A 25,952-nucleotide genomic window follows, 5' to 3' on the forward strand; every position below is an offset into this window, starting at 1 on the left:
CTTTCCCTCGATCGTGACTAGACTCCCAGTCTCTGCCACTGAAAAACATCCCCACAGCATGATGCTGCCATCACCATGCTTCACCTCAGGGATGGAGCTAGGTTTCCTCCAGACGTGACACTTTGAACTCTTTGGCCTGAATGCTATCTTGGTTTCATCAGACCAGAGAGTCTTGTTTCTCATGGTCTGAGCGTCCTTTAGGTGCCTCTTGGTAAACTCTAAGCAGGCTGTCACATGCCTTTTACTGATGAGTGGCTTCTGTCTGGCCACTCTACAATAAAGGCCGGATTGGTGGAGTGCTGCAGAGATGGTTGTCCTTCTGGAAGGTTCTCCCAACTACACAGAGGAACTTTGGAGCTCTGTCAGTGACAATTTGGTTCTTGGTCACCTCCCTGACCAAGGCCCTTCTTGCTCAGGTTTGCGTATTGATGTGCTTGTTTTTGTATTGTGCAGGGCTCATTTGTAAAAGAGACTTTATTCTCAATATGACTTCCCTGTCGAAATAAAGGTAAATAAATATACCACTGGTGTTGGAAAGTATCAGTGTCAAAAGGGCAAAAATTTGAAAAGTGTAAATTCAACATATTTGTCACGAATCCCACCGAAGATGGTGCCTCTTCCTGTTCGGGCGGTGCTTTTTTGTTTCTGTTAGTTTGGTCTGATTGGTTAGACCTGTTTTGAGTTTAGTTTTGTTTGTGGGCTATTTAAGGGCACTAGGCCCGCCGGCTATTGTGCGGGCTTGTTTTCTGTTCATGGTGTTGGATTATTTGTAGATTCTATTTTTCCGGACAGTTTAGTCCTGTTTGTTTTGGACTGGGTCTTTTATGCGCCATTGTGTTTGGCATGTCCGTTTTCACTGTCTGTGGAATAAAGATCCACGTTCTGAACTAACCTGCTCTCTGCGCCTGACTCCTCTACCCACTACTCCTAGAAGCCGCTACAACTTTCTGGTGGTTCTCATATAAACACTTCAAAAGTGTAAAATTAAACACCCACAGAGTTCAATTTACTTATCGGATTTTGATATGTAAAAACCAAGACCCTTTCCAATCTTGAAATCATGAGGGGTAGGGAGGTGTCACGGCAGTCGAAAGAAGTAGACCAAGGCGCAGCGTGGTGAGCGTACATTTTCCTTTTTATTTAAAATGTTGCCAACAAAACAACCATGAAGCTTACAGGGCAATAATGCCACTAACAAAGATAACTACCCACACTGAAAGGAGAGAAAAAGGGCTACCTAAGTATGATTCCCAATCAGAGACAACGATAGACAGCTGTCCCTGATAGAGAACCATACCCGGCCAAAACATGGAAATAAAGAAACAAAGAAAACAAAACATAGAATGCCCACCCCACATCACACCCTGGCCTAACCAAATAGAGAAATAAAACGTCTCTAAGGTCAGGGTGTAAAAGGAGGAAGGCATTATAGGTTCGATTTAGTTCAGGATCAGAGTTAGGCTGCACTGATTGAGGAACCTTGTAAAGTCTGTCTGTCTGTCTGTCTGTCTGTCTGTCTGTCTGTCTGTCTGTCTGTCTGTCTGTCTGTCTGTCTGTCTGTCTGTCTGTCTGTCTGTCTGTCTGTCTGTCTGTCTGTCTGTCTGTCTGTCTGTCTGTCTGTCTGTCTGTCTGTCTGTCTGTCTGTCTGTCTGTCTGTCTGTCTGTCTGTCTGTCTGTCTGTCTGTCTGTCTGTCTGTCTGTCTGTCTGTCTGTCTGTCTGTCTGTCTGTCTGTCTGTCTGTCTGTCTGTCTGTCTGTCTGTCTGTCTGTCTGTCTGTCTGTCTGTCTGTCTGTCTGTCTGTCTGTCTGTCTGTCTGTCTGTCTGTCTGTCTGTCTGTCTGTCTGTCTGTCTGTCTGTCTGTCTGTCTGTCTGTCTGTCTGTCTGTCTGTCTGTCTGTCTGTCTGTCTGTCTGTCTGTCTGTCTGTCTGTCTGTCTGTCTGTCTGTCTGTCTGTCTGTCTGTCTGTCTGTCTGTCTGTCTGTCTGTCTGTCTGTCTGTCTGTCTGTCTGTCTGTCTGTCTGTCTGTCTGTCTGTCTGTCTGTCTGTCTGTCTGTCTGTCTGTCTGTCTGTCTGTCTGTCTGTCTGTCTGTCTGTCTGTCTGTCTGTCTGTCTGTCTGTCTGTCTGTCTGTCTGTCTGTCTGTCTGTCAGTCAGTCAGTCAGTCAGTCAGTCAGTCAGTCAGTCAGTCAGTCAGTCAGTCAGTCAGTCAGTCAGTCAGTCAGTCAGTCAGTCAGTCAGTCAGTCAGTCAGTCAGTCAGTCAGTCAGTCAGTCAGTCAGTCAGTCAGTCAGTCAGTCAGTCAGTGAGAGAGTAAAGAGAGAGAGAGTAAAGCAGGATGTGATGATAGATTGTGAAACAGCCAGCCATGGGCTGGGCAAGTGTCTGACTCACCTGTGTGCATGGGTGGGTGTGTCACACTTATCTTTATGACAAGGAGGGATCATTACACATGAACACTGCATTATACAAAGATGCATTATTTCAGGAATGCTGTGCTCCTACATTCATATGTGCAAGCCAAGAGTTACTACTTTGAGAGATTTTTATTTAGCCACATTCATCATAACACATGCAGGTTACAACACGCCATCCCTTCACACAGCTAAATAGACTGTTTTAAGTTCACATTCTGTCATTTGAGCAGAGGATACTTGTCTATATGAGAAGATGTCTTCATTGTCTGGTGAGTGTCTGTTAAATAGAACATATTTTATAATTCAATAACATTATGGGGTGGTTTCCTGGTCAGAGCTTTAATTAAACCAGGACTAGGCTCTTTCTGCACTATTGCTTATCTTCACATTACTGACTTCTAGACTATGGAGTCCTTGACTAGAGGAACTAGGTGCAGGTGATGTGAGGTTGTTTCAGAAGCCTGGGACGGACTACAAATATTTAAGAGTCAAACGGCGGAAAAGTGGCACATTTATATGGTTTAGTGGATTATATGGGATAGTTTATGATTTTGGCAGTGAGGCCCTTTATCTACTTCCCCAGAGTCAGATGAACTTGTTTTGCTAAGTAGCGTTAGTGCAATGACTGGAATTGCTAACATGCTAGCTGTTCCTGTAGACTTCCAGTCATAGCGTTAACACTAGTTAGTATTGGCTCGCGAAACGACCTATTAACTTCCTTCATATTTGACGCAGATACATAAAAAAATATATCCAAGAGTTCATATGAATCTGGGGAAGTAGATACAATTATTTGACGATGCCGAAAAGTCCCATTAAAGTTTGACCCTGCAATTCAAAATGTTGTATTTAGCCTGCTACAAATGAGAAGTGTACAGGAGGAGTCTCACCATAGAGATACTTTATAGAGAATCTAGGAAGATCCATTTAGTTAAAAAAGTGGGACATTTTCTCTTTACTTAAACTAGATACAATATAACAGAAAGACAGAAGTTGCTCAGAAAGTTCCTATGTTCCTTCACTCTTTTGGATCAAACCAATAGTCAAGTTTGCTTAAACAGAAAAATATTGCACTTGTTCGACAAGGATGGACAGTGAGTATCTTCTTATTCATTGTTTATAGTTTATGGGGGAATTGTGACATGTAGTTTTGTTGATTCATGTAGTTATTGTTCATGAACTCATTTTCATTAAAGGGGCAACCAGCAGTTACTTTTGGAGATTTAATTAAATTAATGATATGTACAGTGCCTTGCGAAAGTATTCGGCCCCCTTGAACTTTGCGACCTTTTGCCACATTTCAGGCTTCAAACATGAAGATATAAAACTGTATTTTTTTGTGAAGAATCAACAACAAGTGGGACACAATCATGAAGTGGAACAACATTTATTGGATATTTCAAACTTTTTTAACAAATCAAAAACTGAAAAATTGGGCGTGCAAAATTATTCAGCCCCCTTAAGTTAATACTTTGTAGCGCCACCTTTTGCTGCGATTACAGCTGTAAGTCGCTTGGGGTATGTCTCTATCAGTTTTGCACATCGAGAGACTGAAATCTTTTCCCATTCCTCCTTGCAAAACAGCTCGAGCTCAGTGAGGTTGGATGGAGAGCATTTGTGAACAGCAGTTTTCAGTTCTTTCCACAGATTCTCGATTGGATTCAGGTCTGGACTTTGACTTGGCCATTCTAACACCTGGATATGTTTATTTTTGAACCATTCCATTGTAGATTTTGCTTTATGTTTTGGATCATTGTCTTGTTGGAAGACAAATCTCCGTCCCAGTCTCAGGTCTTTTGCAGACTCCATCAGGTTTTCTTCCAGAATGGTCCTGTATTTGGCTCCATCCATCTTCCCATCAATTTTAATCATCTTCCCTGTCCCTGCTGAAGAAAAGCAGGCCCAAACCATGATGCTGCCACCACTATGTTTGACAGTGGGGATGGTGTGTTCAGCTGTGTTGCTTTTACGCCAAACATAACGTTTTGCATTGTTGCCAAAAAGTTCAATTTTGGTTTCATCTGACCAGAGCACCTTCTTCCACATGTTTGGTGTGTCTCCCAGGTGGCTTGTGGCAAACTTTAAACGACACTTTTTATGGATATCTTTAAGAAATGGCTTTCTTCTTGCCACTCTTCCATAAAGGCCAGATTTGTGCAATATATGACTGATTGTTGTCCTATGGACAGAGTCTCCCACCTCAGCTGTGGATCTCTGCAGTTCATCCAGAGTGATCATGGGCCTCTTGGCTGCATCTCTGATCAGTCTTCTCCTTGTATGAGCTGAAAGTTTAGAGGGACGGCCAGGTCTTGGTAGATTTGCAGTGGTCTGATACTCCTTCCATTTCAATATTATCGCTTGCACAGTGCTCCTTGGGATGTTTAAAGCTTGGGAAATCTTTTTGTATCCAAATCCGGCTTTAAACTTCTTCACAACAGTATCTCGGACCTGCCTGGTGTGTTCCTTGTTCTTCATGATGCTCTCTGCGCTTTTAACGGACCTCTGAGACTATCACAGTGCAGGTGCATTTATACGGAGACTTGATTACACACAGGTGGATTGTATTTATCATCATTAGTCATTTAGGTCAACATTGGATCATTCAGAAATCCTCACTGAACTTCTGGAGAGAGTTTGCTGCACTGAAAGTAAAGGGGCTGAATAATTTTGCACGCCCAATTTTTCAGTTTTTGATTTGTTAAAAAAGTTTGAAATATCCAATAAATGTTGTTCCACTTCATGATTGTGTCCCACTTGTTGTTGATTCTTCACAAAAAAATAAAGTTTTATATCTTTATGTTTGAAGCCTGAAATGTGGCAAAAGGTCGCAAAGTTCAAGGGGGCCGAATACTTTCGCAAGGCACTGTATCTATTGATTATTGACGAATATAACATATATATGCCTCATGAGCTTAGTTCAACTGTCGCACCCCATCAAAACCCCAAATGCACAGCTTGTTTCACTCCAAAGTTTGTCAACAATGTAAATGTAATCAAATATTGTTTATCCTCATAACATGGTTAAAACTATGGGCCCACCCCTCAGCTGTTTACCAATGCAGAGGTTTGGTGAGACTATTTTTCCATTAAGGACTCTAGCTTTAAAGTATTATTTAAGGTACAATTCTTTACAAAAAATTAGTTAACAATTAATGGGATCCTTTAGAGATCTTTGTGATTATACATGCATATTACTATAAACAATATGTCCAGTGTGTTAATGAAAATACATTTAAGTCATAATGACAACCCCTCCTCCCTGTAGAGTCAAACCAAAGGAGGATTGTGCTGCTGGGGAAAACAGGATGGGGCAAAAGCAGTGCAGGAAACACCATCTTTGGAGGAGGAGATGAAGAGTTCAAGATAGACAGTTCAGCCAACTCTGAAACACACAAGTGTGAAACAAAGACCAAGATCATCAATGGAAGAAAGCTCACTGTAGTAGACACACCTGGACTCTTTGACACAAACATCCCTGAAGAGGAGCTGAAACCTGAACTAGTGAGATGTATTGTAGAGTGTGCTCCGGGGCCACATGCCTTTCTCATTGTGCTTAAAGTGGGAAAGTACACAGTCCACGAGGAACAAGTCATTGCAGAAATTGAGGAATGTTTTTCACCAGAGGCCTTCAAATATGCCATAGTTCTCTTCACTCATGGTTACCAGCTCAAAGGTAGAGCCATTGATGATTTTGTGAAAACTAACAAGAAATTGAATGAGCTTGTGAAGAAATGTGGTGGCCGCTGTCATGTCATTGATAATGAATTCTGGAACAACAGTCAGCAGGGTCAGTACAGCAACCAGTACCAAGTAGCAAAGTTACTCAACACCATAGAGGAGATGATGAGAGAGAACAGAGGAGGATGTTACACCAACGAGATGCTCAAAGCAGTGATGCGGGAAATAAAAGTAGAGATAGAAAGTATTACAGAGGAGTCAAAAGGCCAGAAGTCACCGGAAGAGATCAAAGAACAGGCCACTGAAAATGTGTGGAAGAGACTCCTGATCAAATTGACAGGGATAGCAACAGGTACAATAGTGGCAGCTCTCCTTGGGGTTGCAGGGGCAGTAGCATTAGTTCGCTCAGTACTTGGTAAGATTCCCACGGTAACTGAACTTGCAGCAGGAGGACTAGGAACAGCAATAACAGTAAGCATAGCTGGAGGAGTTGTTGCTGGGGGAGCAATAGGAGGGGGGATGATAGGAGCTGCTGCAGCAGAGGATGCAGAGACACCAGGAGAGGCAGCAAAGAAAGCAGCTGAGGCAGTCTGGGAAGTGGGTAAGTATATCTTGGAGGAGGGTAAAGGTATTTTGGACAGTGTAAGAAGTGTGTCAGAGGGGTACAGCAAACTGAGTTTGAGTGAAGAAAAGAAGTAGCAGGAGCACTCTAGGTATTCAGAAAACACAGGTGAAATTAGTCAATGAGTGTTAACAACCTCTGTTTCAATAGTTTACTAAACACAACAGTCAGTACCATACCACAGAAGAAGAAAAACTGTTCAAACAAATAACCATTTCAGACAAATCAAACCTGTCATGTCATTGTTTTAACATAATTACAGTAGCACATTTTTTATTTCAATGTTTTACCGAATTACACTAGCACATTTTTGATTGCTAATTTCAAATGATTAAAAGACAAATAATTTCCTTTCAATGTAAATCATGTAATGAGTGACATGAAAAAAAGCACACACAAAAAGAACACGATATATAACATGAATGATTATAACATGTCATTATAACAGTGTATGAGTTGAAAGAACTGGAGACAGAGAAGTGGCTCATAAAATTGTATTTCCCAAGGCATAGATTTGTCACGCCCTTACCTTAGTTATCTTTGTAGTCTTTATTATTTTGATTAGGTCAGGGTGTGACGAGGGTGGTTTGTTTCGTTTTTGTATTGTCTAGGGGTTTTTGTAAGTCTAGGGGTTTTTGTAAGTCTAGGTGTTTATATGTCTGTGGTTGCCTGGATTGGTTCTCAAGCAGAGGCAGCTGTTTATCGTTGTCTCTGATTGGGGACCATATTTAGGTAGCCATATTCCTTGGGTAGTTTGTGGGTTCTTAGTCTATGTTAAGTTGTCTGTCTGCATTAGCCGTAATAGCTTTACGTTATGTATAGTTTTGTTCAGTGTTCGATCTTCCATTAAAATAAGTATGTACGCTTACCACGCTGCGCCTTGGTCTCCTCTATACGACGACCGTGACAAGATTTGATATCAGGGTTTCCCTTTTTACAGCCTAATAGCTTATAGTTCATGGAAATGTAGTCAGTGACATCACCTCAATTGTAAAAATATTGACTTTATTTACAAAAAAATCTTGCTGACTTATTTGATTACTATGATTCATTTTGTATTTACTCTTTTAAATGATTACAGAAGGATTGTGTTAAGGCTTGTATTCCATACTCTGTTGATTAGAATTGCTTGCCAAAACAATAAAAGAGCTCAAATCTAATTGTATTGGTCACATACACGTGTTTAGCAGATGTTATTGCGGGTGTAGTGAAATGCTTGAGCTTCTAGTTCCGACAGTGCAATAATATCTAACAGGAAATATATAACAATTTAACAACATATACCCAATACACACAAATCTAAGTAAGGAATGGAATTAAGAACATAAATATATGGACGAGCAATGTCAGAGCGGCATAGACTAAGATACATTAGAATAGTATAGAATATAGTATATACATATGAGATGAGTAATGCAAGATATGTAAACATTATTAAAGTGACGTAATTAAAGTGACTAGTGTTCCATTTATTAAAGTGGCCAATGATTTCAAGTCTGTGTATATAGGCAGCAGCCTCTCTGTGCTAGTGGTGGCTATTTAACAGTCTGGTGGCCTTGAGATAGAAGCTGTTTTTCAGTCTCTCGGTCCCAGCTTTGATGCACCTGTACTGTCCTCACCTTCTGGATGATAGCGGGGTGAACAGGCAGTGGCTCGAGTGGTTGTTGTCCTTGATGATCTTTTTGGCCTTCCTGTGACATCGGGTGCTGTAGATGTCCTGGACGGCAGGTAGTTTGCACCCGGTGATGGGTTGTGCAGACCGCACCACCTTCTGGAGAGCACCGCGGTTGTGGGCGGTACAGTTGCCATACCAAGTGGTGTAAAGCCTAACAGGATGCTCTCCATTGTGCATCTGTAAAAGTTTGTGAGGGTTTTAAGTGACAAGCCACATTTCTTCAGCCTCCTGAGGTTGAAGAGGCGCTATTGCGCCTTCTTCACCACAATGTCTGTGTTGCAGCTTGTCAGTGATGTGTACGTTGAGGGACTTAACTTTCTACCTTCTCCGGGGCGGCAGGGTAGCCTAGTGGTTAGAGTGTTGGACTAGTAACCAGAAGGTTCCAAGTTCAAACCCCGCCGTTCTGCCACTGAACAGGCAGTTAACCCACTGTTCCTAAGCCGTCATTGAAAATAAGAATTTGTTCTTAACTGACTTGCCTAGTTAAATACATTTTTAAAATGCTGTCATGTGGATGCTGGGGGATGCTCCCTCTGCTGTTTCTGATCATCTCCTTTGTTTTGTTGAGCGAGAGGTTATTTTCCTGGCATCATACTCCCAGAGCCCTCACCTCCTCCCGTTGTTGGTAATCAAGCCTAGTTAGTCGTCTGCAAACTTGATGATTGAGTTGGAGGCATGCTTGGCCACACAGTCATGGGTGAACAGGGAGTACAGGAGGGGGCTGAGTACGCACCCTTGTGTGAACCCAGTGTTGATGATCAGCGAAGTGGTGGTGTTGTTTCCCACCTTCACCACCTAGGGGCGGCACGCCAGGAAGTCCAGGACTCAATTACACAGGGCGGGGTTCAGACCCAGGGCCTGAGCTTAATGATGAGCTTGGAGGATACCATGGTACTATGGTAAAAGCTTAACGGTTGGACAACATGGCTACTGGACTAGAATACTGGTGTGTTTCAGCAAAAGGTAAATCAATTAAACTACTGATGAACTGCTAAAGAAACACAGCGACCTATGTTTTTTTAATGGACAAAAGTCTTTAAAGTAAAAAAATATATACGATTATTATGTATTATTTTCTCTTCTAAATGATTTCTCAATTTTAGGACTGTGGAATAAGTATTCCATATTCTGTTGATTTATCTATTTATAAAACAGGAGTGTATCACATTTGTCAGCAATTATTATGAATCTACACCACACAACAGCAGTACCGTGGCTCTCTCTTTCTGTCTATCTGGCAGAACACCTCCCACTCTCTTCTGAGAAATCAAAACTGATCGGAATCTCGTCTCTCTCTGATGCTACTGTTTACTGGGTTAATAAAATATTTTAAAAGGTTTAGATTGGGTTTTGTGTCTCTCACTCATACTCTATCAACTGATAGTTCTGAAGGTGCGTACGTACATCTTACTATGATTGGCTATAACATTCATTTATTTACTTCTACAAAACTGACAAACATTGTAAAGTTCACATTTCCCCTTTTTGTCACACCTATTAATTTCCCTCTTTCTTTCCCTAAACCCCCCATAATCTCTCTATCTGTCTCTCTCTCCCTCTCAGTCTCTCTCTCCCTCTCAGTCTCTCTCTCCCTCTCAGTCTCAGTCTCTCTCTCCCTCTCAGTCTCTCTCTCCCTCTCAGTCTCTCTCTCCCTCTCAGTCTCTCTCTCCCTCTCAGTCTCTCTCTCCCTCTCAGTCTCTCTCTCCCTCTCAGTCTCTCTCTCCCTCTCAGTCTCTCTCTCCCTCTCAGTCTCTCTCTCTCTCTCTCCCTCTGTCTCTCTCTCTCCCTCTCAGTCTCTCTCTCTCCCTCTCAGTCTCTCTCTCTCTCCCTCTCAGTCTCTCTCTCTCTCCCTCTCAGTCTCTCTCTCTCTCCCTCTCAGTCTCTCTCCCTCTCCCTCTCAGTCTCTCTCCGTCTCCCTCTCCGTCTCTCTCTCCGTCTCTCCCTCTCCGTCTCTCCCTCTCCGTCTCTCTCTCTCCCTCTCAGTCTCTCTCTCCCTCTCAGTCTCTCTCTCCCTCTCAGTCTCTCTCTCCCTCTCAGTCTCTCTCTCCCTCAGTCTCTCTCTCCCTCTCAGTCTCTCTCTCCCTCTCAGTCTCTCTCTCAGTCTCTCTCAGTCTCTCTCAGTCTCTCTCTCAGTCTCTCTCAGTCTCTCTCTCAGTCTCTCTCTCTCTCCCTCTCAGTCTCTCTCTCTCCCTCTCAGTCTCTCTCTCTCCCTCTCAGTCTCTCTCTCTCCCTCTCAGTCTCTCTCTCTCCCTCTCAGTCTCTCTCTCTCCCTCTCAGTCTCTCTCTCTCTCTCTCAGTCTCTCTCAGTCTCTCTCTCTCCCTCTCAGTCTCTCTCTCTCCCTCTCAGTCTCTCTCTCTCCCTCTCAGTCTCTCTCTCTCCCTCTCAGTCTCTCTCTCCCTCTCAGTCTCTCTCTCCCTCTCAGTCTCTCTCTCTCCCTCTCAGTCTCTCTCTCTCCCTCTCAGTCTCTCTCTCTCCCTCTCAGTCTCTCTCTCCCTCTCAGTCTCTCTCTCCCTCTCAGTCTCTCTCTCTCTCCCTCTCAGTCTCTCTCTCTCTCCCTCTCAGTCTCTCTCTCTCCCTCTCAGTCTCTCTCTCCCTCCCTCTCAGTCTCTCTCTCCCTCCCTCTCAGTCTCTCTCTCCCTCCCTCTCAGTCTCTCTCTCCCTCCCTCTCAGTCTCTCTCTCCCTCCCTCTCAGTCTCTCCCTCTCCGTCTCTCCGTCTCTCCCTCTCCGTCTCTCCCTCTCTGATAGATTGTGAAACAGCCAGACATGGGCTGGGCATGTGTCTGACTCTACCTGTTTTTACTGTGTGTGTGTGTGTGTGTGTGTGTGTGTGTGTGTGTGTGTGTGTGTGTGTGTGTGTGTGTGTGTGTGTGTGTGTGCGCATGGGTGGGTGCGTCACACTTATCTTTACGGCAAGGAGGGGTCATTTCCTGTTGAAAGAGAAAGTAAAATAGAGTTTCCTAGTGTTTATTCTTTATAAACATTCAACTCAATAGGATACTCTTCAGTACTTCATGAATGTAGATATTTTTGTATTTTTCAAACAAAATCTTGCAGCATTTAATCTCAAGGGTCTCAACACCTACAAACAAAATTCATCACACAACTCTAACCTTTGTTTGGTTTTTTGACTGTCATATAATCAAGATCAGTGTTACTGTATGACATGTCATGTAGTTATGGTGAACTACAGAGAGACCAAGAGACAATGGCTGTGTCATTCCAGGAAGATGTTCAATCCCCTCTGCTCTCATTTACTCCCCTTCACAGATCTGATAGGACTGGATATGGGAAAGCAATATGGTGGAAACTAGATGGAGCTATTGCTTACACCTTACCAGTTGTCTCAGATCTGTGAAGCGGAGTGAACGAAGGCAGAGGGCAAGGAACTTCTTCCTGTCATGAAACATGCAGCCACTTGTGGGGCGGGGGAGATTTTTGACATTTATTTTGGCACATTCGACATAGCACATGAAGGTTTCAAAACGCCATTGCTTCCTCATAGCTAAATAGATTGTTTTAAGTTCACATTCTGTCATTTGAGAAGAGGATACTTGTCTTCGTGAGAAGATGTCTTCATTGTCTGGTGAGTGTCTGTTAAAAATACATATTTTTTTATTTTAGATTATATTATGGGGTGGTTTCCTGGTCAGAGCTTTAATTAAACCAGGACTAGGCTAATTCAGCTACTATTGCTTATCTTCAGATTACTGACTTCTAGACTATGGAGTCCTTGATTTAATGAACTAGGTGCAGGTGGTTATGATGTGAAAAGTTGGAAAAGTGGCATGTTTTAGATTTGGGTTGGGCAAGCAGAGTGAATTAGAGGCAAACAAAATACTTTAATTTAAACATTGATATGTTTTTTAATGATTATGTTTCAACACATTCTGTTTTTTCTATTATTGTCATGTACTGTCATGTTGTGTCTTGTCTCTGTCCTTTCCCTTCACCCTGTCTCCCTCTGCTGGTCGTTGTTAGGTTACCTTTTCTCCCCCTCTTTCCCCCAGCTGTGCCTTGTCTCCTCCTAACCACCTCGTCACCCCTTTTCCCACCTGTTCCCTTTTTCCCTCTGATTAGGTCCCTATATCTCTCTCTGTTTCTGCTCCTGTCTTTGTCGGATTCTTGTTTGTTGTGTTTCATGCCTGAACCAGACTGTCGTCATGTTTGCTGTAACCTTGTCTTGTCCTGTCGGAATCTGCCGGTCCGTCTGAGCCTACCTATGTTTGGTCATTAAAGAAGCTCTGTTTAAGTTAATTCGCTTTTGGGTCCTCATTCACGCACCGTAACAATTATGTTAAATTGCTTTGTTTCCAGAAATATAATTAACTAACTTTTTACTCTAAAAACCATTTAAAATTGTCAGACAAACATCCAAAACAACAAAAAAAACAAAAAGGGGAACAAGGAAGTGATGCGTCTATTTTCTTTAAGGTCTCACTTCAGCTCAAACAAACTCCATTAGCCATGTGCTCTCATCAAATGAAGCCGTTACATGCTCAGACAAAAACTGGGATCCACCATGAATGTAACCATGAAATGTTTACTCTTTATAAACATTAAATTCAATTGGTTAATCTTCAGTGCTTCATGAATGTAGATTTTTTTAAATATTCCAATCTCAACAGTATTTTCTCTAAACAATACATGCAAAAGGTTATTTAATCTCAACAGCTAAAGGTAATTGGTAATTAAAAGGTAAAAGGTAATTGTGTAAATTGTGCACCAATAATTAATTTTAAAAGCCTGTTATGTTAAATGAAGTGCCCTTTAATATAGACCACTTGGAGAATTCAAAAAATCTGACTTGCATGACTAAAGACTTGCAAAAGTGCACAAAATTATGCATTTTGACATTTCCTCCGTGCACACTGTGACTTTTAGGAAGATTTTAATGCATTTAACCCCAACATTTCTTCATGTTTTCACCATCATTAAAGCACTAGTTATGTTGTTGCTTTGACAAAGTCATTTCTGAAGAGTATTATTTATTTCATGTGATTATTGATTCAATTACGTCTATCCCTCATTTTATAGGGAGGGTTTGGGATTTTGGCAATGAGGCCCTTTATCTACTTCCCCAGAGTTAGATTAACTTTTTTTGCTAAGTAGCGTTAGTGCAATGACTGGAAGTCCTGTAGACTTCCAGTCATTTCACTAACACTTGTTAGCATTGGGTTGCAAAACGACTTCCTTCATATTTGACGCAGATACATAAAAAAAGTATCCACGAGTTCATATGAATCTGGGGAAGTAGATACAATAATTTGATGATGCCAGAAAGTCACATTAAAGTTTGATCCTGAGATTAACACTTTTATTTATTCTGCTTCAAATGAGAAATGTACCAGAGTCCTCTGTGGTAGCAGAATCAGAATCCTTTAGGTAACATTGATAAATAAGATGTTTATCAATTTTCATAAAGTATGCTTATGTGGGTAAAAGTTACTTGGGGACCAGAGAGGGGAGAGGTCAGGTTAGGTTAGTCTTATCTGTGAATGTGTCTGTAACTATTCCTAAACCATGTGAAGGGATGGTGTGATTAATGGGGAACCAGTTAGGTTGGCTCCACAATGTCTGTGTGCCAGTCACTCCTCTCTGTAAGCTTGTCCAGGAGGGGTTGTATCTTTTATGGGAGTATCTAGAAATTGACTATTGATATATGCCATTGGATGAGGTAATGTTTTGGTTCTAAGTGGTACCAAGAACGAGATAAGAACTTCGGTTTAGGAGAGGGCAAACTGAACGATAATTTATAGCTAATGCTGTCTGGCTATTGGATACTCCTTTTTCTGGTAAATCGTTCTTTGTGTAATGTTCCTAAGATCTGTTATTTGTCATGTGAGTTTAGATGGGTGTGTCTTTGCTATAAAGGTTCTCAGTTGCCATTATGTTGACACTCTCGGAAAATTCATTTATAGACACTGAATTGATCTGAGATTCACAGGGCTATGTGAAGCTCATATAATTAAAGATGGACTTTATGATAACTCTGACTTGTGTGGTTTGCTCTCTCATGATTTGGTAATACAGGACATTTCCACGACACATCTCACCAGAGATACTTTACAGAGAATCTAGGAAGATCCATTTAGTTAACAAAGTAGGACATTTTCTCTGAACTTAAACTTTAGATTCAATATAACAGAAAGTCAGTGAAGATGCTTAGAGAGCTCCTATGTTCCTTCACTCTTTTGGATCAAACCAATAAGACACGTTTACTCATACAGAAAAACACTTGTCGACAAGCACGGAGAGTATATTCTTATTCATTGCTTGTAGTTCTGTTAGCAATTGCATCATGTAGTTTTGTTGATTCATATATTTATGTATATATTTTTATTTCACCTTTATTTAACAGGTAGTTGAGAACAAGTTCTCATTTACAACTGTGACCTGGCCAAGATAAAGCAAAGCAGTGCGACACAAACAACAACACACAGTTACACATGGAATAAACAAGCAGGAATTGGCTTTGGGGGTGACTGCCGGAGTGCATGCTACGGGTGGGTGCTGCTATGGTGACCAGTGAGCTGAGATAAGGCGGGGCTTTACCTAGCAAAGACCTAGATGACCTGGAGCCAGTGGGTTTGGCGACAAATATAAAGCGAGGGCCAGCCAACGAGAGCATACAGGTCGCAGTGGTGGGTAGAATATGGGGCTTTGGTGACAAAACGGATGGCACTGTGATAGACTGCATCCAATTTGCTGAGTAGAGTGTTGGAGACTATTTTGTAAATGACATCGCCGAAGTCAAGGATCTGTAGGATAGTCAGTTTTACGGGGGTATGTTTGGCAGCATGAGCGAAATAGGAAGCCAATTCTAGATTTCATTTTGAATTGGAGATGCTTGATATGAGTCTGGAAAGAGAGTTTACAGTCTAACCAGACACCTAGGTATTTGTAGTTGTCCACATATTCTATGTCAGAACCGTCCAGTGTAGTGATGCTGGACTGGTGGGCAGGTGCGGGCAGCGATCGGTCGAAGAGCATGTATTTAGTTTTGCTTGCATTTAGGAGCAGTTGAAGGCCACGGAAGGAGAGTTGTATGGTATTGAAGCTCGTCTGGAGGTTTGTTAACACACTTTCCAAAGAAGGGCCAGAAGTATACAGAATAGTGTCGTCTGCGTAGAGGTGGATCAGAGAATCACCAGCAACAAGAGCGACATCAATGATGTATACAGAGAAAAGAGTCAGCCCAAGAATTGATCCCTGTGCTACCCCCATAGAGACTGTCAGAGGTCCGTACATCAGGCCCTACGATTTGACACACTGAACTCTGTCTGAGAAGTAGTTGGTGAACCAGGCGAGGCAGTCATTTGAGAAACCAAGACTGTTGAGTCTGCCGATAAGAATGTGGAGTCGAAAGCCTTGGCCAGGTCGATGAATACAGCTGCACAGTATTGTCTCTTATCGATGGCGGTTGTGATATAATTTAGGACCTTGAGCGTGGCTGAGATGCACCCATGACCAGCTCTGAAACCAGATTGCATAGTGGAGAAGGTACGGTGGGATTCCAAATGGTCGGTGATCTGTTTGTTAACTTGGCTTTTGAAAACCTTAGAAAAGGCAGGGTAGGATAGATATAGGTCTGTAACAGTTTGGGTCTAGAGTGTCTCCCCCTTTGAAGAGGGGGATGACCACGCAGCTTTCCAATCTTTGGGGATCTCAGATGATAAGAAAGAGAGGTTGAACAGGCTAGTAATAGGGGTTGCAACAATTGCGGCGGATACTTTTAGAAAGAGAGGGCCAGCTGATTTATAGGGGTCCAGATTTTGCAGCTCTTTCAGAACATCAGCTATCTGTATTTGGGTGAAGGAAAAATGGGGGAGGCTTGTGCAAGTTGCTGTGGGGGGTGCAGAGCTGTTGACCGGGGTAGGCGTAGCCAGGTGGAAACATGGCCAGCCGTAGAAAAACGCTTGTTGACATTCTCAATTATCATAGATTTATCGGTGGTGACAGTATTTCCTAGCCTAATTGCAGTGGGCAGCTGGGAGGAGGTGCTCTTATTCTCCACGGACTTTACAGTGTCCCAGAACTTTGGGGAGTTTGTGCTACAGGATGCAAATTTCTGTTTGAAAAAGCTAACCTTAACCTTCCTAACTGCCTGTGTATATTGGTTCCTAACTTCCCTGAAAAGTTGCATATCACAGGGGCTATTCGATGCTAATACAGTATGCCACAGAATGTTTTTGTGCTGGTCAAGGGCAGTCAGGTCTGGAGTGAACCAAGGGTTATAACTGTTCCTGGTTAAAAACATTTTTGAATGGGGCTTGCTTATTTTTAAGATGGTGAGGAAAGCACTTTTTAAGAATAACCAGGCATCCTCTACTGACGGAATGAGGTCAATATCCTTCCAGGAAACCCGGGCCAGGTCAATTATAAAGGCTGAAATGTTTAAGGGAGCATTTGACAGTGATGATGGGTGGTCATTTGACCGCAGACCCATTACGGATGCAGGCAGTGAGGCAGTGATCGCTGAGATCCTGGTTGAAGACAGCAGAGGTGTATTTGGAAAGCAGGTTGGTCAGGATGATATCTATGAGGGTGCCCGTGTTTACGGATTTGGGGTTGTACTTGGTAGGTTCATTGATCATTTGTGTGAGATTGAGGGCATCTAGCTTAGATTGTAGGACGGCCGGGGTGTTAAGCATGTCCCAGTTTAGGTCACCTATCAGTACGAGCTCTGAAATAGATGGGGGGCAATCAATTCACATATGGTGTCCAGGGCACAGCTGGGGGCAGAAGATAGTCTATAGCAAGCTGCAACAGTGAGAGACTTGTTTCTGGAAAGGTGGATTTTTAAAAGTAGAAGCTTAAATTATTTGGGCACAGACCTGGATAGTATGATATAACTCTGCAGGCTCTCTCTGCAGTAGATTGCAACTCCGCCCCCTTTGGCAGTTTTACCTTGTCGGAAAATGTTAGAGTTAGGGATGGAAATTTTAGGATTTTTGGTGGCCTTCCTAAGCCAGGATTCAGACACGGCTAGGACATCCAGGTTGGCAGAGTGCTAAAGCAGTGGATAAAACAAACTTAGGGAGGAGACTTCTAATGTTAACAAACCAAGGCTTTTACGGTTACAGAAGTCAACAAATAAAAGTGCCTGTGGAATGGGAGTGGAGATAGGCGCTGCAGGGCCTGGATTAACCTCTACATCACCAGAGGAACAGAGGAGGAGTATGATAAGGGTACGGCTAAAGGCTATAAGAACTGTTCATCTAGTGCGTTCGGAACAGAGAGTAAAAGGAGCAGGTTTCTGGGCACGGAAGAATAGATTCAAGGCATAATGTACAGACAAGGGTATGGTAGGATGTGAATACAGTGGAGGTAAACCTGGGCATTGAGTGTTAATGGTGAGAGGTATTGTCTCTAGAGACACCATTTAAACCAGGTGAGGTCACCGCATGTGTGGGAGGTGGAACTGAAGGGTTAGCTAAGGCATATTGAGCAGGGTTAAAGGCTCTACAGTGAAATAAGACAATAATCCCTAACCAAAACAGCAATGGACAAGGCATATTGACATTAGGGAGAGGCATGCGTAGCAGAGTGATCATAGGGTCCAGTGAGTAGCTAGGTGGGCTGGAGACACAGCAATTCAGACAGCTAGCGGGCCGGGGCTAACAGGCTAGCAGAAGGGCCTCAGGGGGGACATCGGGACAGAAGAGTCTGTTGATGCCCCCTCGGGCGGATTACGTCAGTAGACCAATCGTAATGGATCGGTGGGGCTCCCTATCGGCAGTAAAAGGGGTCCAGGCCAATTGGAAAAATAGGTATTGTAGCCCAAAGAGTGGCTGATGGACCTCTTCAGCTAGCCGGGAGATGGGCCTAGCATAGGCTAGCTCCAGGTTAACTGGTGCTTGCTTCGGGACAGAGACTTTAGCCAGGAGTAGCCACTCGGATAGCAGCTAGCTAGCTGCAATGATCTGGATGAAAAGGTTCAGAGCTTGCGGTAGGATGTGTAGAAAAATAAGTCCGGTATGCTCTGGGTTGAATCGCGCTGTGCAGACTGGCAGGAGTTGACCGGGCTAAAGGTTAGCCGATGACCACTAGCAGTGGCTAACTGACTACTAGCTAGTAGCTAGTTCCGGTTCTAAAGTAAAGAAAATAGCAGATCCATACCACATGGTGTGATGCGGGTTGCAGGAGAGTATGTTGAAGTTGAGGTTAAAAAATATATAAGACGATATATGTGCGAAGAAAAAAATATTTATACACGGGACACAACAAGACGAAGACAAAGACGCCTGACTGCTACGCAATCTTGGATTATCATGATCTAGTTATTGTTAATGAACTTTTAAGCACACATTTTCATTAATAGTGCAATCAACAATTAATACATACAGTTAGACTTAAGTTATTTATATGTACCCATTGATTCTTGAAATATATATCTTATGTCTCATGAGCTTAATTCTCCTGTCATACCCCATCAGAACTCAATATATATAGTTATGCTTGTTTTACTCTGTTTGTAAACAAGGTAAACGTGAACAAATACTGTTTAGCCTCAAAACATTGTTAAAACTATCATTTTGGTCAGATAGTATCTCTGTCTATGAATTTGAAAGCGGTTACATTTCTGCAGGCCAGTCCCTCAGCTGTTTTCCAAAGCAGAGGTGGGGTGACCACTTTACCATTGGTTCAATTAAGGACTCTAGCTTTAATGCAATATTGAAGATACAATTATTTTCCCATTCATTTATTAATTAATGACACAGGGATCCTTTAGAGATCTTTGGGATTATACATGTATATTACTATAAACAATATGTACAGTGTGTCCATAAAAATATATTTCAGTTATAATGACAACCCCTCCTCCCTATAGAGTCAAACCCAATGAGGATTGTGCTGCTGGGGAAAACAGGAAGTGGCAAAAGCAGTGCAGGAAACACCATCATTGGAAGAGGAGAGGAAGAGTTCAAGATAGGTCGTTCAGCCAACTCCGAAACACACATGTGCGAAACAAAGACCAAGGACATCGATGGAAGAAAGCTCACTGTAGTAGACACACCTGGACTCTTTGACACAAACATCCCTGAAGAGGAGCTGAAACCTGAACTAGTGAAATGTATTGTAGAGTGTGCTCCGGGGCCACATGCCTTCCTCATTGTGCTTAGAGTGGACAGGTACACAGTCCACGAGGAACAAGTCATTACAAAAATTGAGGAATGTTTTTCACCAGAGGCCTTCAAATATGCCACAGTTCTCTTCACTTACGGTGGGTGACCAGCTTCCTGAAGGAAAAACTATTCAGGATTTTGTGAAAACAAATATGAAACTGAACAAGCTTGTGGAGAAATGTGGTGGCCGCTGTCACGTCATCGACAACAAATACTGGAACAACAGTCGGCAGGATGAGTACAGGAACAACCAGTACCAAGTAGCAGAGCTACTCAACACCATAGAGAAGATGGTGAGAGAGAACGGAGGAGGGTGCTACACCAACGAGATGCTCCAAGAGGCAGAGAGATTAATAAACGCAGAGATAGAGAGTATTAGAGAGTCAAACAGCCAGATGTCAGAGGAAGAGATTGAAAAACTATCCAAGGAAAGAGCGAGAAAGAAACTCCTGATCAAGTTGTCAGGGGTAGCAACAGGTGTAGTGGTAGGAGCTCTACTTGGGGTTGCAGTGCCATTAGCAATAGTACTCTTACTTCTTGCAAAGCCATTGGGACAATTAAGTACAAAAGTAGCAGCAGCAACAGCAGCAAAAGTATCAGGTGTAGTAGCAGGAGGAGTAGCAGGAGGAGTAGCAGCAGGAGCAGGCGGGGCAGCAGGAGCAGTAGGAGGAGTAGCAGCAGGAGGAACTGTAGTTGCGGTGGAGACCGGAGGAAGCATTGGAGTTGGTGCAGGGTTAGGCATAGCAACAGGGTTTGTTATTGGGACAGGAGCATTAGTAGGAGCAATAGGAGGGGGGGTAGTTGGAGCTGCGGCAGCAGAAGATGCAGAGACACCAGGAGAGGCAGCAGAGAAAGCAGCTGAGGCAGTCCTTAAGAAGGGTAAGGGAATCTGGGTGGAGTGTAAAGCAGTCTTGGTGGAGAGTAATGGAAGTGTGGAGAATGTAAGAAATATGTCAAAGGGGTACAGGAAACTGAGCTTAAGTAATGAAAAAATGTAGCAGGAGCACTCTAGGTATACAAATAAATAATTCAGGGTGATCACAACCTGTATTTCAATAGTTTTCTCAACACACCAGTCAGTGCTCTACACACCAATCAGTACTGTACAGACCAGTCAGTACTATACACACCAGTCAGAACTATACACACCAGTCAGAACTATACACACCAGTCAGTACTATACACACCAGTCAGTACTATACACACCAGTCAGTACTATACCACATAAGAAAAAAACAAGAACAAAAACAGTTTTAATGTCTTGTGAAAGTTAAGTGACAATTCAAACAAATCCCCAAAAATGTCAGACAACTCAAACATTATAGCATGTTATTGTTTAAAAATAATTACAGTAGAATATATTTGATTTCAATGTTTTAACAGAATTACAGGAGCAAATGTTGGATTGCTATTTTCAAATTATTAAAACATTTCCTTTCAATGTAAATTATATAAAATGAAAAATACCACACAAAAATACCACATTTTATGTAACATGCATGATTACATCATTGTCATTATAATGCTGTATGTTTTGAAAAAATTGGAGACACAGAGAAGTGACTCATAAAATCGTATTTACCACAATGTTGATTTTATATCAGGGTTTCCCTTTTCACAGCTTACGAGCTTTTAGTTTATGTAAGTGTAGTCAGTGACATCAGCTATTACCAGCATTGTGGAAATGTTAAGTTTATTCACTCAAATCTTCCTATTTTTTAGGATCACTATGGTATTGTCTGTATTTACTATTTTTAATGATTGAGACTTTAGGAATGCAGACTGGCATGTATTCTACACCCTTGATTGAATTACTTACAAAAAAAATTAAATGGTTAATTGTTCACAATCTGTTGGATATACATGTGTACATGTGTACATGTGAGATCAGGAGGTGAGGGGTGAGGTCAGTTCCTCTAAGGGAGTAATCAGGGTTAGTATCTGGTTACCTTCCTTCTCTTGGGCATAAACTAAGGATTGGAGAGAGGGAGTGTCTTAAGTAGGATGTATTTAAACTGTGATGTGAGAAATGTTTTGCTGTCTGATTACAGCTGTACAGAACCTTTTGGAAGAATTAAACTTGGTTAAAGCTTCTCTAGTGTCTGTGGGTTATTTACTCTGAAAAATAAGAACCTAACAGATGGCGTTGCGAGCAGGGTTCACCACGATTTATAGTCAAGGCATGGAGTCCAGATTAGTGGAGTGGAGCGGAGCTGGCAACAAACAAAAGGTAGGCTAAGTTCCTATATCTGTTTCCACTCATTTTGACATCTTGGGGAGATGAGAATCGTTGGCTGAACTAATTATGGGATACGGACCTGGAGAGCCTAAGTTTAATACTATAGGCCCATTGTGTAACGACCGGTCGTAGCTTTATAGTAAATGGTAAGGCCCGGAAGGTAAACTCATACAGGCTGGTACCTGTAGGGTAAGTCCTAGGGGGTAACTCCCTAGTCGGTTGGTTCAAGCTAGTACTATAAAGTCAACAGTAAATCCCAGTGGATTAATACCTGTGATTACTATTAATATGGGGTGAGTCCCGGAAGGTAAGTTCGAGCAGGCTGGAACCTGCAAAGGGTGAGTCCTAGGGGGTAAATACCAGCGGGGTTGGTTCCCTGCATAGCTATAACAGGGTGAGAGAGCCTAGTTGTATTGGCCATAAAAGTGTGAATGGGAGGTTAGTTGTGTGCCCTGTTGGGGTAGTGAACCATGGCAGATTATGTGGAAATTGGAAGACAAGTGTGAATAATTTTGGTGAAGTGTTATCAATAATAGGGATATTGGAGGAGATACGGAACAAAGACATTAAGAAATCCGTATTCTCCAGTAAAACATTTGCAGATGCTATGGTATTGGTTCTAATACAAAGTATTAAGTGCCCGTGACCAATTCATTATTATCTGGGGAAGTGTGTAGTGCTATCTTAGAAAATAGTTAATAGAAGGTGTGTATTAGAGATGGGATTGAAGAAATCTAAAATACCCTGAACACCGACGGGGGTATACGCCCTGCTAACTATTTAAACTGAAAATGCATTGAGAAACTGATATTTCTTTACCAGGCCACTCATGACAGGAAAACAGGGACGGGGGGGGGGGGGGCTGAGAAGAGTTATGACCGGCAATAAAAGGTTGTTTATAAATGTATGTTCTAACAGGGGTGATGGGTGCGGAGTTGATCAACTGGAATTTGAGCCTTAATCTCAAAGTAAGCACTGGGGTCAGTCATTCCAAATTCGGGTTGGATAAGTTATAAATGTTTTCGTTGTGATTGGGATACTGAGAGAGAGAATGGCTAAAGCACGATGAGGGGCTGGGGCGCTGATAACATTTATGTGGCAGAGAGAGTTTCCAGAAACTCCCTTCACGTGTCATCGTGAAGGGAGGTAATTTGTTTGGGCGAATCAATGGATGACAGTTTATGACAACCATGAAAGTTTTTTTTGTTTTACCCTGTATTCAGAGTTTCTATGTTACATTGCATCATACTCACTTTTGTTGCCAGCAGTATAGATATTAATGGCTGTGTGTTGAGTTATTTTGAGAGGACAGCAAATTTACACTGTTATACAAGCTGTACACTCACTACTTTACATTGTAGCAAAGTGTCATTTCTTCAGTGTTGTCACATGAAAATATATACTCAAATATTTACAAAAATGTGAGGGGTGTACTCACTTTTGTGACATACTGTATATAATTGAGATGTGAGAAATGTTTTGCTGTCTGATTACAGCTGTACATAACCTTTGGAAAGAATTAAACTTGGTTAAAGTCCTTGGGTCATTTACTCTGAAAAATAAGAACCTAACACTACATTCCTAAGGAAAATAATGTACTTTTAACTCCACACATTTTCCCTGACACCCAAAAGTACTCGTTACACTTTGAATTCTTAGCAGGCAGGATCCAATTCACTCACTTATCAAGAGAACATCCCTGGTCATCCCTACTTCCTCTGGCTGACTCATTCAACACGCATGCTTCATTTGTAAATGATGTCTGAGTGTTGGAGTGGCCCCTGGCTATCTGTAAATGATGTCTGAGTGTTGGAGTGGCCCCTGGCTATCTGTAAATGATGTCTGAGTGTTGGAGTGGCCCCTGGCTATCTGTAAATGATGTCTGAGTGTTGGAGTGGCCCCTGGCTATCTGTAAATGATGTCTGAGTGTTGGAGTGGCCCCTGGCTATCTGTAAATGATGTCTGAGTGTTGGAGTGGCCCCTGGCTATCTGTAAATGATGTCTGAGTGTTGGAGTGGCCCCTGGCTATCTGTAAATGATGTCTGAGTGTTGGAGTGGCCCCTGGCTATCTGTAAATGATGTCTGAGTGTTGGAGTGGCCCCTGGCTATCCGTAAATGAATAAAAAACAAGAAAATGGTGCCGTCTGTTTTGCTTAATGTAAGGAATTTGAATTATTTACACTTTCACTTTTGATCTAAAGTAAATGTATCAAAAGTCTATTTAATTTCTCAAATATACTTAAGTATATTTAAAACCAAATACTTATACCATTTTACTCAAGTATTATTTTACTGGGTGACTTTCACTTATACGTGAATAATTTTCGATTATGATAATTCGGTACTTTTTCCAACACTGGCCTGGTGTAACCAGCCTGATCGCTGTGTTTGCCATTCTATTTCACTTTACATACTGTATGAGTCTGGCAATACTCCTCATTGAAACAGTTTGAGCCTATTATTGTAATGAGGGGTATTATTCAAACTAACTTGACAGTGATTAGATCATCTTCAACCAATCAAAGGATAGCCCATTTCAAAGCACATTGTTTGGTAACGTAGGATTTTGCCCTAAACCCACCCATTGTTTTTGAGAAGATTCTGATTGGACCGGCAATTTTCTAACTTATTCCAAACACCCATCCATTGGAGAAAGACCAAACTGATGTGTGAAGTGAAACAGAATAGTGAACACAACCTGTCTCCTAGCAGGGCATTTTTTTATTTTACTCTGAGGTCGCTGTAAGCTCCACCCACTGACTGTTGAGATTTCATCCAACCAATCACATTAATTCAGACGTTCCCTCAGAACAACATTGAATAAGAAACTGCACTGAGCTATTTAGAAGTCTAGAGTGTTGGTTGCCATGTCTGTCATGGCTATACAGTGCCACCTACTGTCATCATTGCTATATAGTGATATATACTGGCATCATTGATATATAATGACATATACTGTCATCATTGATATATAGTGATATCTACTGTCATCATTGATATACAGTGATATCTACTGGCTATATGAAACTTTACCTTGGTCTTTTCTGACTCCAACATGACCAAGCTTTCAAATGCATCACCTCCGCCATCTTCTCCAGCCTGCTTGGTTGAACAACTGATGTAGCCTACAATGCATATAACTCAATGGCTGTGATGTGACTGATATTTTTGTCGTGCAACAACACAACCATTGTGCGGTGTCACCACCACACTTGTGTAATTATCTTTGTGCAGAATAAATGTAATATAAAACACTTCCTGGTCCTGTTAAGACTTTTGTTAAGCCGTTTTCCCTACATTTTGCCCCAGGTGGGTCAGCCCAATAGCAATTTGAGTTTCAGCCAATGAGCTTCAGCCCAATATGAGTGACAGCTAGATAGATGCACATGACACATCCACAGCAGAGCAAAGAGAGAGAGCAATGACATGGTGCACGTAACAACTTTCAGGGACCACTTTTGGTTCGAAAGTGCTATTTCAGAACTACAGGCTAAAAAGTATATAAACGTATGGGAGAATCTGTTTAACCAAGACACCTTGAGTGTCAGGTTGAGGTTCTATGCTAATGTCCACTGATACTATACATTTTTGGTACTTCTGAACAGTTGAAACTGATCTTACTTCAACAGTATTTTTACTCCCTTCATGGTGATTGATGTGAAATAAAAACAAAACTTCATATAGTAATATTGGGTTACTATTTAGTAATATAGTAAAATAGTTAGCCTACAATACATTCAACTCAATGATTATGATGCAATTTAGAATTTGGTCATCTCTGTCAAGGGTGTGTACGAGAGGCAAGTCAGGTGCAGAAGAGCACGTGTGGTGTGTGTGTGTGCGCGCATGTGTGTGTTGGGGCGGTGTGGTGGGTGTGTATGGGGGCGATGTGTGGTGGGTGCGATATGTACTGGGGCGATGTGCTTTCATCGCAGTTTGAATGATTTATATGGCTTTTGTTAATCAACTTTTAAGCTCTAATTCTGATGAGTGTATTAATTCAAATAATTAAGTAATGACGCAAGGATCTTTTCGGCCACTCACATTTTATTAACATTAAATGGATTTCATTTGATGAAAAGTGAGTGGAGCAGCGAAGAAAAATAAAAAATGAAATGAAAGTTGAACCCCTTGGTAAAAAATACAAAACAAACTTAATAAAACACCTAGCAACCTTACCAAAATATTTGAGCCTTTTG

General features: G+C 42.0%; 2 protein-coding genes across 2 annotated transcripts; both read left to right on the forward strand.

Annotated features, from left to right (window-relative positions):
• Positions 1 to 2,436: 2,436 nt before the first annotated feature.
• Positions 2,437 to 8,039, forward strand: LOC118966002 (GTPase IMAP family member 7-like). The gene is made up of 2 exons (XM_036987415.1): positions 2,437 to 2,680; positions 5,677 to 8,039. The coding sequence occupies exons 1-2, from the start codon at positions 2,665 to 2,667 to the stop codon at positions 6,786 to 6,788; spliced, it is 1,128 nt and encodes a 375-aa protein (XP_036843310.1). The 5' UTR covers positions 2,437 to 2,664; the 3' UTR covers positions 6,789 to 8,039.
• Positions 8,040 to 11,794: 3,755 nt separating this feature from the next.
• On the forward strand, positions 11,795 to 21,607 carry LOC110533001. The gene is made up of 2 exons (XM_021617138.2): positions 11,795 to 11,971; positions 19,220 to 21,607. The coding sequence occupies exon 2, from the start codon at positions 19,490 to 19,492 to the stop codon at positions 20,510 to 20,512; it is 1,023 nt and encodes a 340-aa protein (XP_021472813.2). The 5' UTR covers positions 11,795 to 11,971; positions 19,220 to 19,489; the 3' UTR covers positions 20,513 to 21,607.
• Positions 21,608 to 25,952: the final 4,345 nt, after the last annotated feature.

Source organism: Oncorhynchus mykiss, chromosome 9, assembly GCF_013265735.2.
Source record: "Oncorhynchus mykiss isolate Arlee chromosome 9, USDA_OmykA_1.1, whole genome shotgun sequence".
Lineage (NCBI taxonomy): Eukaryota > Metazoa > Chordata > Actinopteri > Salmoniformes > Salmonidae > Oncorhynchus > Oncorhynchus mykiss.

What these genes read in the sequence shown, in the direction of transcription:
- LOC110533001 (XM_021617138.2), top strand. Translation starts at nt 19,490, where the DNA reads ATGCCTTCCTCATTGTGCTTAGAGTGGACAGGTACACAGTCCACGAGG.